Here is a 13290-nt window from a genome sequence, read left to right as displayed (position 1 = left end):
TGGAATTGTAGGCAATGAACTCTCAGGCATTAGCATGAAGTTGTTCAGCTAGAAATAAACGAGTAATGGAAGAAACCACAAGAAAAGTAATTTGAGCCAAAGTCAACCTGGACTTCTCTACAAAGCATTGTTCATTGAGAGGATAAAAAAAATGGCTAAAGAAAGAGGCAGGGGGAGAAGGCTATTCATAAAGATTTCTATGGGTATCTATTTATCTGTTTATTTAGTTGTTTGGTAGTTTGGGGGGGGGGGGGGGGTGTTGCATTGTTTTTTTCACCCGAGTTGCATTACATGTGGGTTTTTTTAAGAATCTATTTGGTTTTGTCTAAAACACCCAAACATCTAGATGAACCTAGACTTTTATACTGCTTCCTTTCATGATAGATGTCTACAAAAGTTTTATCTTTTCTTCTTTTATCATTGGTTCTGTCAGTCTCAAAGTCTGAGGTGAAAATAGCTACTTCCCTACCCAAGTACACACCCAGCTCTTTCCCCTTCGCATTCCACCTACGCAATATATTTAATTAATGCCAAGTAAGGTGACAACCGTTGCTCATATTATAAAATGTTATACTTGAAAATTATTTAAAAAGCACAGTGTAACAGTTGTTATTTACAGAAGTTTAATTTTATTGTAATGCTATTCAAACAGTATGACATTTTATTGTCTTATTTCCATCTACTCCTACCAAAAATAAACTCTGTAGGGGACCTTACCTAAAGGGATTAATTCATTACTCCAACCCTAGAAAGTCTTTGTAAAGATTTATAAATGGCAAATTTTGAGCATGTTAATTTTTTTGCAAGGTATTAAAAAAAAATAACTGCCACCAAACCCAATTTGAAGACATCATTACTCTGTTGGTTCATTAAATCTGAAGTAACAGTGAGAGTCACTTTTTTACCTATTAAGTTAAATGATAGCATTATAGCCTGATGTAATTTTAGAGGGCTTTTTTTCTCTGAAGAGCAAGAAACCACATGCTGCTGAAATAGTTATTAAAAAAAGGAAAAGAGATGAAGTCACATCTTTTACATGGAAATCTGAGTCTCAGCAGCTCTGATAAAAAAATGTATGAACAAATTAATCAGAAAAATAATACTGTAGGATAGTATCTTGTGAGGTTTCCAATTAGTTTCAATGTACCACCAACTCTCCTCTGTTACATTTACCAAAAAGGGTGAACTGGGTGGGATTCACAAATTGAATGCATGCATACATCTGAGCTCCAGAGAGTTCATGTATAGCAGAGAAATGAGCTCTTTAACTATCTTCATCTTGTCCTAAAATAGATATTCAAAACAGGTCAGCTGAGCCGCAACTGCCTATCACTCTCTACAGAATATAAAAAGACTCTCAGGCAAATGACTCTGGTATTGACAAATACATGGCAGAAAAATCAAACATCAATCAAGAGACAGGCATCTCTTATAATATGCCATCTGCTCCAGGTTTTTGGAAAAGCTCCATTTTCTTCTATAAAAATTTCTTTTGTCTCCCACTACGATTAGAATACCTTTTTCCATCAACAGGAAAAAGGTCAATACCATTTCAAACCCAAGTTAATGTGCCAGTATTGAAGGCCAAAGACTGTGCCTTCCACCGCACCTCTCAAATCCTTTTCTTGTGTACTTCAACTGGGAGAAGCAAAAGAACATTAACCCCGTAAAGGCTCCAAGAAACCCTGGAGGGCTACCACTCACCTGAGAGGCTGAGACAGGACTGACAGCACTATGCTTCCATCATGTAAGAAGTAATATTTTAATAATTTTTAAAAAAATAGTAATTTTAAGAAAGTATTATGCCTTACCTACCGGAGAAATGGTTTCCCTATGAGACATTAAACGCTGCTTTCTCTTTGAGGAGACCTTCCCAAACACTTCAAGCAGCCAGCACGCACATACTCAGGTCTCAGGTCATGGAAGAAGTACGCTGGGTGGCGGCTCAGCGCTCACAGGAAAACTCGTAAGCCCAGAATCAGAGCAACCACTAGTGCTCCTGAGGCCCTGATCCCACAAAGGATTTAAATGCTTGCCTAACACCTGTTGCTTATTCCACTACCATGGAACTCCCATAGTTTCTCCAGTGCAGCACACACCTTAAGACAGAACTGATGAGCAGATCGGCTCTTCACTCAGACATTCAGGCATACCACACCTCTGCATAGCAACGCTTTGACCAGACAAAGGACCATAAAAATGAACAATAAAAAGGTTATCTGCATTTAACCTGGGGGGTGGGGGGGTGGGGGGGGGGCGGTGTAGAAATCAGCTACTGCTTTTAATGGCAGCATAACTGTTCTATTTCTAAAGCTTCTAAAACCAGGCCAACTCAGCTTGTTACATCATGCAGATTAATCAGATGCTACAGTATTTACTAGGGTTAAACCTAGGATAAAGGTTACATAATGGATTAAATCCAATTTAAAGTGGTCAGATCTTTCAAATAAATACACACCTTTCCTCTTTGAATACCTGGACTCCTGTAATCAATTAAACATAAGAGAAGTTTAACAAGTTTCTGAAATGGCATTCAGTTCCAAGATCTAGTACAGAGAAATAAATGGAAGCACATACCACTGAAAAGACCATAAAAACACATTCAAAATTTTGTCACAATTATCTTTACTCTTTACGTCCCCTCTGATACTGTTATCAAATCACTACAAAATATCTTTGTGTAACACATACTTACAACATCCCCATGGCCTACTCTCCTTTCTGCTCTTTGCTTCACTTTGATCTTGAACTTGTCTTGTTTAAACCAAGCTCTCCCACCAGAATAAAATCCATATATAACTACTGCTTTCCCAAAGGCTGCATTTTCTTTTACAGGTTATCACTGAATGCCATCAATGAGAAATCTTGATTTTTCCACTCTGCAGAGAATACAGTTTTAGCCATTCCCTATTCTTCCTCATGTGCCTTCTGTCAGAAGTCTGATGAAAACATTCAGTACTCTGATAAAGAAATAATCACCCAAGCAAACATTAGAAAAATTGGAGAAGGCCCAGAAGATAGTTTTCCAATTCAAAAAGTTAACCTGCTCACTTTTAGGAAACTCCAGTTTCAAACGTCTTTCACAGACAAATAACCAGTGAGAAAACACATACTGCCTATTAACACATTAAATATATACATATTACAGCATATTGGTAGTGCAGAAAAAACAGACTTAAAACTCAAACCAGTACAGAATCTTACAGTAAGTGTATTTAATTTTAGCTCAATACATACAGTTATCATTTCAAATACCACTGCCCCTGCCCAAAGGTTGCTCATACAGTACATACACTCCTCTGCCACTCCCTTTGAAAAAAAGAAAGCTATACGGCTGAGTCTCTTGTAGCACACTCACAAGAGATGTTCAGCTGCAACAGAAATGCAGGCATCTCCACTACACCAGGGTACCTTTTTCTAGGTATTTCATTTTTTAAACCCTTGAATAATGATGCTCCAATCTTACAAGCTCCAAATTCTGCAACAAGAGACTACAAATAAATATTTACCATCTGTGCATTCCTCATAATACCAGTCCAGTTCATAATAATCTGCTTCAATAAATTTCTGCATAGTCAGTATCCTTCAACAACATAGACGAGATTTCACTTCTCTGCTAAGGTCAAGTGAAATGCAGCCATGCCTTCCTGCCTTGGCGAAATACCACAGCGCAAGGAAGCTCACAGGAAGCTGAAAATAAGCTGCACATCTTCAACGAGGCAACTAAAATAAAAAGGGGGGTGCGGAGGGTGTATTTGGAAAATATAAAAATAAAATAAAAACCAGAAAAAGGATGCAGAAGGGAAAAGCAGATGCCCTGGCGGCTCCTCTAATAAAGAAGCTCTGCACAGGAGCCTTGGATGGGTGTTAACAAAATCATCCTATCGAAAGGCTGATGCGCTGACGTAGGGGACACACACCACCACCGCCTGGCTGATTCTAACTCATTCCTTTCCTCCCTAGTCTCCACATCTCTTTCAGTCTAACATGTTGCTATGGAGACGAGCTGGCACCAGAAGCAATGCAGAGATAAAGAAAATGCATTTTGCTTTTCTGGCTTTATGGACTAGAAGTACCCCTCCATGCTGGAAGCAAAAATCCTTGCTCAGAAAGATGATACAACTCTCTGCTGACTGCTCACTGAACAGCACCATCATGCCATCACAATTCACCGGTTACATGCAGTACATTAATAATGAAAATCTAGTCCATTACTACTCTCCTCCCCGATCTGATAAAAGCCTGCCTTCCCCATGGAAAATTAAGCTACGTTACAGCTTTGTTACGCTATTCTGGGCTGATATAATAGAATCCTTTATGCATCTTGTTATTGCAAAAGTGGTAAACAAAAAAATGAAAGAATCAGAAACATCAGGACAGCAATACATTTCCCTTTGCAATAAAGCTAATCTGTTTCTACTTTTGCCCTGTCCATGAACGACTGACCCTTTTTTGGGTTTGGGCTTTTTTTCTTCCCAAGCATCTGAGCTTCACAGCTGAAAACAAGAGGTTAGGACAAACTTTCACTACTCTATTCCTAAAAATGTTGAAGACTGTCACACAGATTAGCTTAATGTCTGTATTCAGTGTTTTGGAAATGAAAGAGAAGACTTTATTTTTGCAGCACAAAATAGAATGGTTTAAGCTATTAGAAGAAAATCTGTCTGAGAAAGAGATGGTGTTAAATCATCACCAAACAGCGATTCAATAAGCATGTCTGAATCTGAGCAGGTACAGTTACCAAAGGCACTGACATCCATTTTGTGCATAACAGCCACATACTCTTCAGCCCTTTCTCCTCCTTTTTTAGGAAACTGTATTCCTTTATGAACACCAGTAGAATCATGTATGTTAATAACACAAGGTAGTAGGCCATACTGGGTCTGAGTAAGGAGGTGTCTGCCCAGCCAAAGGCTCCATCTACAAGAACAGCCATGAGCGGGTAAAGGAGAACCAGCCAATACTTCCCTCAACTGCCCTCCCAACCTCCAATTTTTCCAGCTTCAGAGACAGCCTGATACAGATACAGTGTCTAGTTTTAGCAGTTCTTGATGGACTTTCCCTGTCTATTCTTGCGCCCGTATACATTTTCAGAACCTCCAACATCCTCTTGCAAGGAGTTCCACACATCTACTATTCATGATATAAGAAGCCCTCACCTTCTGCTTTGCAACTCAATTTTACTAACTTAATTCACTGCTTCCAGCTCTGAAATCTGAATGCTCAATCTCTCCTTTCCAATCACTCATGATTTCGCGGATTTCTATTAAGCTCACTCTCAGTCATGTCTTCTCTATGTTGTTACCACATATTCTACTCCCTGACTGGTACCACTTTGCTCTATGTAACAGCAATATTTAAGACATAGTCAAGCTATGCAAAGGAAAATACATACATTTCATGACCGCATTAGTATTTCAACTTTTCTGGTATAAAAATTAACACTGCAGTAATTCTGAGGTTGGGAATTGCTACATCCCTTTTATAGATTGATAGCTGAAGCACAGATTAACACATCGGTTCATGCATCTGCCAAACATTTTTCAGTGGCAGTTGAGCATGCTATTCACTCAGCTCCAAAGTTCCAGGTGACAGCCAAACTCAAATACACCTTTGTTTGCAGGCACATTACTTCCACTGGAAAATAACATGTTTCTAAGTCGGGGTGTGTCAGGGTGTCTGTGTGTCGGGGTGCAGAAATCCCCGTGTTCATCCTACAATATTGTAACCTATTTGGCAATATGCACAAGATTCCCCTCTACTCAGCACCGGTGAGGCCACACCTGGGGTACTACGTCTGGTTAGGGTTCCCCAGTGTTAAGAGAGAGATGGAGCTACTGGAGGCAGAGTCCAGCAAAGGGCCACAAAGGCCAAGGAATCAAAGCATCTCTCCTATGAGGAAAGGCTGAGGGAGCTGGGACTGTTCAGCCAGGAGATGAGAGCGCTCAGGGGGATCTTACCAATGTGTATAAATATCTGAACAGAGGCTGCAAAGATGACAGATGCAGGCTCTTTTCAGTGATGCCCAGAGGCATCTAGCACAAACTGAAACACAGGTGGGTCATGCTGCACGTAAGAATTTGTGGTTGGTTTGTTGTTGGTTTTGTTTTTTTTTTTAAATAGAAGGGTGACTGAGCATTGTCACAGCCTGCATAGGGGACACTCTTTGAGCAGGAGGATTGGACCAGATGACTTGCAGAGGTCACTTCCACGCTCAACCATTCTGCTCTTCTGTGATTTTGTAGTTCAAGGGCCTCCACCCATTTACTTAATTTTTTTAATTGCCACTGACTAAGATCTTTGAACTTTTTTCATTATACAAAACACTCATTTTTAACTTCCTAGGCAGTAGGAACAAGGGCACATGGTTTCAGACCACTGTGAACTTCAAAGCTTCATAGAGACTGGAAGTGCTAGAGCTCTTCCGCAAATACAGTTCCCCCTTGCCCCTGTGAGATGTTCTTGGCTGGGCAGCAAATTGAAGCCCATGTTTCTAAACCACTGGTTTTGTCCAACTTTATTTACTCTTAGGACCCTGTCTGTTCTCCTTCATAGGCCAGCATTAGGCACCTGGGGCCAAGGCCTGCAGCTCTCCTGCAGTCAGTCTCCAGATGAAGAGGTCTAATGTTGGTACTTCAGTTATTACTGGTGGTCAACTGAGTTGGTGTAATACCCAAATGAAGTCAGTCAACCTGCTCTAGGCTGGAAGCACTGTGATTCTTGGGTGGCTAATTCAAAGCAAAGAAGCACACCCTTAACCAAGGCACTGCCATATTTACTGGCGCTTCTCCCTCATTTACAGGATACCAAAATGCAAAGTCAACAAGAATTGAACAGTCTGCATCTGAGCTCTGGCTGCCACAGCTTTTGCCCCTCTGTACCCACCACAGGTCAGGAAATCTTAACGTCTTCTTAACTTCTACCCTTGTACATGAAAAGCGCAGAGACCATAATGATTTCCCCACAGAGGCTCCCCCTGTTACAATGCTTTTGCATCAAGCTAACCTTACCTCTTGAAATCTAGAGGCACACTGAAATAACAAGGGTCTGAAAAACAAAACTTATTTGCATTTTGACAGAGACTGTGTTATTTTTGGCTTTATTTTGCTGATCAGATTTTTGTTACACCCAATACTGATGTGAAAGCAACACAATAAGCATACATGAACTTCAAGTAGGTAAGTCACAAAGGATTATATAAAAGCCACTGAAAGCCTTTGGACAAAGTCATACAAATTATCTTTAAACAAATCACATTTCAAATAGCGCAACCTTTTTTGCCAAATGTGATCATTCTGCCGTCACAATGTGCCATCTTGAAACAGGAACGTGACAAGGCAATCCAGCCCTAGCTCAGTCTTGCCTTGTGAGTATGCATAACTGAAATTCTGCAAGAACTGCACACGCTATTAAACGCAATTAAGGCTACACTGTTAAAATACTGTCAGAGAAAAATAAAGGTTCCTATGGCAACATTAACTCAATTGCTCTGCATATAAGCTATTTGTTCCACTTGTATTATTTTTGTCCAAAAGGTAATTTCAGTCTGGTAATGCTATTAAACAAGCATTTAAAATACAAACACTGGCTACAAGCTTAAATTGCTGCAGGGACTCTCTCCTTTTTAATTCCTGACATTTTAAACAAAGGAAATCTTCAACACGACAGAATTTTCATCTTACTGTCTTCCCCCCGGCACACACCCCCCCTTTCCAATGAGACGGGATAGAAACAGCTCAAGGTGGGGGTTTGGGGCTTCTTGTTCATTTTAATGATATTTTTCTACAGATTTGATTGGAAACATTGGTATAATGCAGAAAGGCATTCTTCTTCTGTGAAGAAAATCACTTGTGTGGTCAAATGACTTCAGAACTCCTCAAGAGACTTAGAAATATGGGATAAGTGTATGGCCTTCCCAGCATGAAAACAGAAACCCTTGACAGACAGAATACTACATATCCAGATATCCACATGCAAGCATCCCTTCAATTATATAAGAAAGTGTAGCTTCATAAAGTGGGAGCTGGAAGGGTTGTCAAGTTGTCAACATGAAAGTCTGACCAGGCTGACAAATCAGTTGCATCCTTGCAGAACCTACTTTCAGCCTCTGCAGCCCTACTTTTCCTTCCTACAGCTATAAACCAGATTCATCTTATGTAAAACTTATCAGAACACATTTTTCTTTAGACTGCTTCTACCAACATTGAACCTCTGTGTATTCACATCTCCATATTACAACACTATTTCTGAGATTTTTATGTGTTTTACTTACCTAAACATTCATATAAAACTTAAGGTTAAGAAAGATTTCAGATAATAGATTTGTGACTAAAAGGAATCTGCTTTTTCCTATTCCAAAGCTAAATACAGTTGTTCACATGCATTCAACATTCTCTTCCAGCTGCTAGATTTTGCTCCATTTTTTCTATGGTTAATTTCAAAGCAAGCAAACAAACAAAAACCCACCACTTTTACTTGTTCTCCACAGAGCAAAATATGCAGACTGATAAAAAATTCTGGTAGCCAACTGTGATCACCTAGACTGAGCACTCCTCAAGTTTGCAGTTACAAAGGGGTTTTATTAAGCAGAAAAGTTGGCTTGAAAAAGCTTTTAAGCCCTCTCCTCCTTCCTTTTTGCTAGAATAAATCCATACCATAGGTTAACACTGATCTGCCTAAATTAACCAGGCTACAAAATTCACACAATTCCTTTCCCTTGTTTGAAGAGAATTTTTGACTAAGGTAATTGCAACTACCTCATTTATAAACATGGCCTCTCAAGAAAGTTGGAGGAGAACACTCGAGGATGCAGCGAACCATGTTGCGAGGGTGCAAAGCAGCAGCAAGTCATCTCTGCTAGCAAATAAAGTATACAAAGAGTGTCACTGCAAACTATGTCACTATAAATCATGAGTTCCCATGCTTGGTCATTCTCAGCTTTCTCCTCCAAACCTTTTCCAGTTCCAGGAGGATCCTCTGAAACTGAACACCAGAGCTGGATGGAGTATTTCCCTGACAGCTGCAACAGTGCATTACCTCCCATTTGATTAACTCTGGGTCACATTTCTTCTTTTGGCTGCAGCATCACATCAGGATGTTCAGATAATTAAACACCATATCCTTTCATTATTTTCTACAGTCGCCACCACTCAGGATAAAGTTGTCCATTAACATCACCTGGAGCCCTTTCCATCAGAGGAGCAGCTGTACAGACCATCACTATGCAATGCATATTGTTAACAGTCAGGGTTGCCATAATACTTACTTTGCAAATTGACATTTTTAACTGACTTTAAAAAACAAGTAAGTTAAAGAACATTAGAAAGGAAAGCAAGCATATTTACAAGTCCAAATGATTTTCAAGGACAGGCTGGCATGCTGTTCTTTCTAAACTGGAATCTCATTTACTGAAGTGAAGAGTTACTGGTGTTTCACCTTCTAAAAGAACAGTTGAACAGCAGTCATTCTGTGACTTGCACACTTAGTCAGAGCAACAACTCTGCAACTTTAGACAGAGACTCCTCCACTATAGTTATTTTGCTTAGCAAGATGTCACTGTGGCTTGCTCAATCTGAAAAGTGGAACCAGAGCAGTGAAAAGCATTGTTATCAGCAGCTTTCAGAATTGGTATTTAGAAAAATGGGTGCTTCAGATTTGATCAACTCTCCTTTGTCAAAATGGAATTGCTATTCAGGGCTTCAAAATGGTACAAGTACTTCCTGCCGATGGGACAGAGCTGGTCCCTTCCAACACCATAAGGGTGTTTAAACACTGACCTCACCTGGTAGACAAAAGACCCTTCTGATGCAGAGAAGAATCTAACTTCTCCCACTGAAACAAAATGATTTAACATGAGACAGGGGCAGACAGATGAAATGAAGTTACTTAAGGACAAAAACCTATTTTCCACATGAGAAGATTATTTCTCCCTTCCCCCAAATTATTACTGAGGAGTACTATATTTGCACGTGTATAAAATCAAAATAGATATGGTCTTCAGCAACCTACCTGCAAAACCAGCTGCATAGGTTAATTAAGGTATCACTGGGCATACTCAAATGCTCTAAATGAGACCATGACAGCGAGAAACAGACATTTAGGAGAATACACCCCTATCCAGCATAAAGCAAACGAAGAATAAAGCTTTAAAGAATCAAATTTGTAAACTGTTCACCATTTAGAAATAATGTAAACTACAATCTCTGATTTCTGTTGTTATATTTCTCCTGGAGACAACAAGAATATTTGTTGAGCTTAACATCACTCTTGATTGGATAGACTAAAATATTACAGCAGCATGGTTATGACCTATTTTTCTAACAAGGAGGTGAAAAAAGCCGCTGACAGTCATGATTGCAGCTTCCTGGGAGAGGAAAGGAATGCAAGTTGCATTACACTGAAGGAATACAGAATCAGGGAGCCCAGAACTGGACCCAGCACTCCAGGTGTGACCCCACCAGTACCAAGTAGAGAGGAACAGTCACCTCCCTCCACCTGCTAGCAACACTCCTCCTAATACAAGATACCATTAGCCGCCTTTGCAGCACGGGCATGTTGCTGGCTCATGTTCCACTTGATGTCCACCAGGCCCTTTTCTGCAAGGCTGCCTTCCAGCCAGGCACGCACCGTGCATGGCGTTGCTCCTCCCCAGATGCAGGACTTGGCACCTCCCTCTGCTGACTTGCACAAGCTCTTACTGACTCACCTCTCCAGCTCATCAAGGTCCCTGGAGTCACTTCTCTGGAGTGTCTCAGCAGCTCCTCGGGGATCCTGTCTAGGTCTCTCAACCCCCCTAATGCTGCGCAGCCTGCTGAATTCCTCTCAGCTTCTCTGCCTGGAGATAGCTCTTCACCTGCAGCAAGCCTCCTGTGTAAAAGGCGGCCATCTCTCCCTACCTCAGGGAGAGGCCCCAGGCACTCCCAGCAGCCTGGGACTTGCAGGGCTGCATCCACCATCTGAAGTTCTGTCTGGGTTCCAGTATCTGCCCTGGCAGGGACAGGTGGTCCAAAACCTGTGGAATGCACCCTGTGGCACAACGCCACCATACCTGAAAGTTTAGGCTGTTCATCACTCAATGAGGGCCCCTTCTTTGCACCTTCCACACAAAGCGCTGCATGCTAGCTGCACTCCGGGCCTGGCTGCCACCTAGGGCTCTCCCAAGCACCACCTAAAAGGGTGACTGACCATCCCTAACCAGCAGCAGCTGCAATGAAGGCTCCGAGCACCCCTGGATCAAGGGCACCTGACAGTTCCTCGGGCCCATATCCCCGTGGCTCCACATACCTTGGGCAGCAGCAGGCACCCTCAAGTATCTCAGAGGGTTCCCAGATGATCCTGGGCCCTGTCCTCATAAGCTGCCAAGGCAGAACCCAGACTCAGGCAAGCTGCTGTGTCTGGTGGCTGTGCCTGGAAAGCTGTGCCCTAGGCCTGGCTCTTACAGACCTCTCCCCAGCCGCCAGCTGAAAGCGTGCCCTAAGCTGGGGGCGGGGAGATGGAGCATCACTTTGCTGTATCATATATTTGTGCAGCTTTATTTTAAACTGCCTTAAAAGGCACTCCGCCTCCAGAGTTTAATGAGACTGGTGAGGTAACATTTGATTTATTTGATTATGCTTTAGGTCAGATCAGCTTTATTTTGTTAATTTTGTAGGGGCTGGCTCAGCCTTCTGTCTGAAGCATATAAAGAAAATGAAAAAGATGTGCTTTGGAATTTCAGAATGTAAAAGAACAGCTACAGCACTAATACACTGTTCAGCTCCTCCCAAAAGTTATCTTCATCCAAGTGTGAAGACTCCATTTCCCAACTGCCATTGTTGGGAATTTTCATTTCATTTTATTATATATATTAAATTTTAAGAACTAATTCTCTAGATTGCCTATTCCCAGGTTATAGCTTAAGTTCCCCCCAAAAGTTGCTAAAAAATTAAAACGCTTGGATATTTAAATATTCCTCTTTCCACCACCAATATCCTCAAAAATTAGCTGAAAAGGAGGTCTAAGTAGCCTTGTGTCCATGCTCAAATGACACTGCTCAGCAGATTCTGTGACTGCCGGCCTTTGCGGTTGGGGACTGAACTCAGGATCTCAAAAACAAAAAGGAACAGGAAGACAGAAAATCTGCTCTAACAAGCCACGGCAGTATAGCTAAGGGTCACTGTTGACTGTTATCCTGCATGGATCAACACAGAAGGAAACTCATCACATTTCCACCAGCTGGTTATAAACCAGCATTAATCTTAGCATGTAGTCCAGAAATTGCAAGGACATTCTTCATAAGTCATTCAGGAATCAAATGCCCTTCTTTATTGCTCAGATTTCAAACCTCGCATATTCATACCGAACAGTTACAATGACAATATTCAGTATGTAATCTTCATGAAGCTTAAGAGAATACTATTAAAAGTCAAAAGCTAGGTTTTAAAATTCAAAGCATAACTTCTGTTGTAAAGTCATCTGAATTCCAATCAAAATCAGCGAGTTGTCTAAAAGGAATCCCGTAGGAATGACATAGCCAGCTGTAATCAGTATTTGGCCTAAAAGTTTTGATGTAGGTTGTGGAGGAAGATTTAAGACAAAGGATCCAAACATTCCTCTGGCGCATAGTCTTCTTTTCCACTACAGAGAAGTCAACTCAATTTACATTAGGCGAGATCACCACTGCTCGTGTTGTATCTTCTGATGCACATCCTTCATTCTGTTAAAAGGAGTTCAGGCAGTATAACACCTTGCTGGAAATGGCAGACCATTACTAGACTCAGCATAAGGTTGTAGACATTTTTACTTAAACAAAGTTTTCTTTCTTCAGTGAAAAGAGTATGAAGACTCAGGGTTCTACTAATAATGACAGAACAGTCCTCATTACTGTAAAATATCACAAAAGCAACAATTAATGTTTTTTCAGAACTCAATGCTTTGCAATTGTAAAGACTAAAATATCATCCAAGTATCACAAAGAATTTAAGAAATATGAAGGTGGCACTGAAAAAGTGATTTTAGCTCACATAGCTCTGCAGCATTATTACTGGATTTACCTTGTATCACAATTTACACATCTGTATAAGCCTACGAGAACAGGGCTATTAAAAAAATACTAAGAAAAACCAGTTTGTAAGTTTGTTTTACTGACAGAGAACAGAGAGGTGCTCAACAGACAACCTAGGTTTTCAGTAATTACTGAAGTCACCATATGCACACACACATCCACATCACTCAAATCTCATTGCTTTTTTATTTTCATAGGTCATATCTTGACTCAGTTGTAACCACTACACATGGTCAGAAGATCAAGCA

At 40.8% G+C, this 13290-nt stretch overlaps 1 protein-coding gene across 7 annotated transcripts in view; it reads right to left on the bottom strand.

The window, feature by feature from the left end:
* TRAK1 (trafficking kinesin protein 1) overlaps positions 1–13290 on the bottom strand; it is a 140556-nt gene that overhangs the window by 55982 nt on the left and 71284 nt on the right. For 2 of the 7 annotated variants that reach the window (XM_037382721.1, XM_037382725.1), the window contains exon 1: positions 3510–3835. The exons of 3 other annotated variants lie outside the window; for them this stretch is intronic. In XM_037382721.1, the coding sequence (XP_037238618.1) occupies positions 3510–3573 (64 nt within the window). In that variant the 5' untranslated portion in view covers positions 3574–3835. Of the gene's footprint in view, positions 1–1811; positions 1950–3509; positions 3836–13290 lie in introns of those variants that run through there. 2 more of the 7 variants (XM_037382723.1, XM_037382722.1) reach the window with 2 other exon arrangements.

Source organism: Falco rusticolus, chromosome 4 (assembly GCF_015220075.1).
Source record: "Falco rusticolus isolate bFalRus1 chromosome 4, bFalRus1.pri, whole genome shotgun sequence".
NCBI lineage: Eukaryota > Metazoa > Chordata > Aves > Falconiformes > Falconidae > Falco > Falco rusticolus.
Note: the sequence above shows the minus strand (reverse complement) of the source record. Positions and strands in the feature narration are given on the sequence as shown.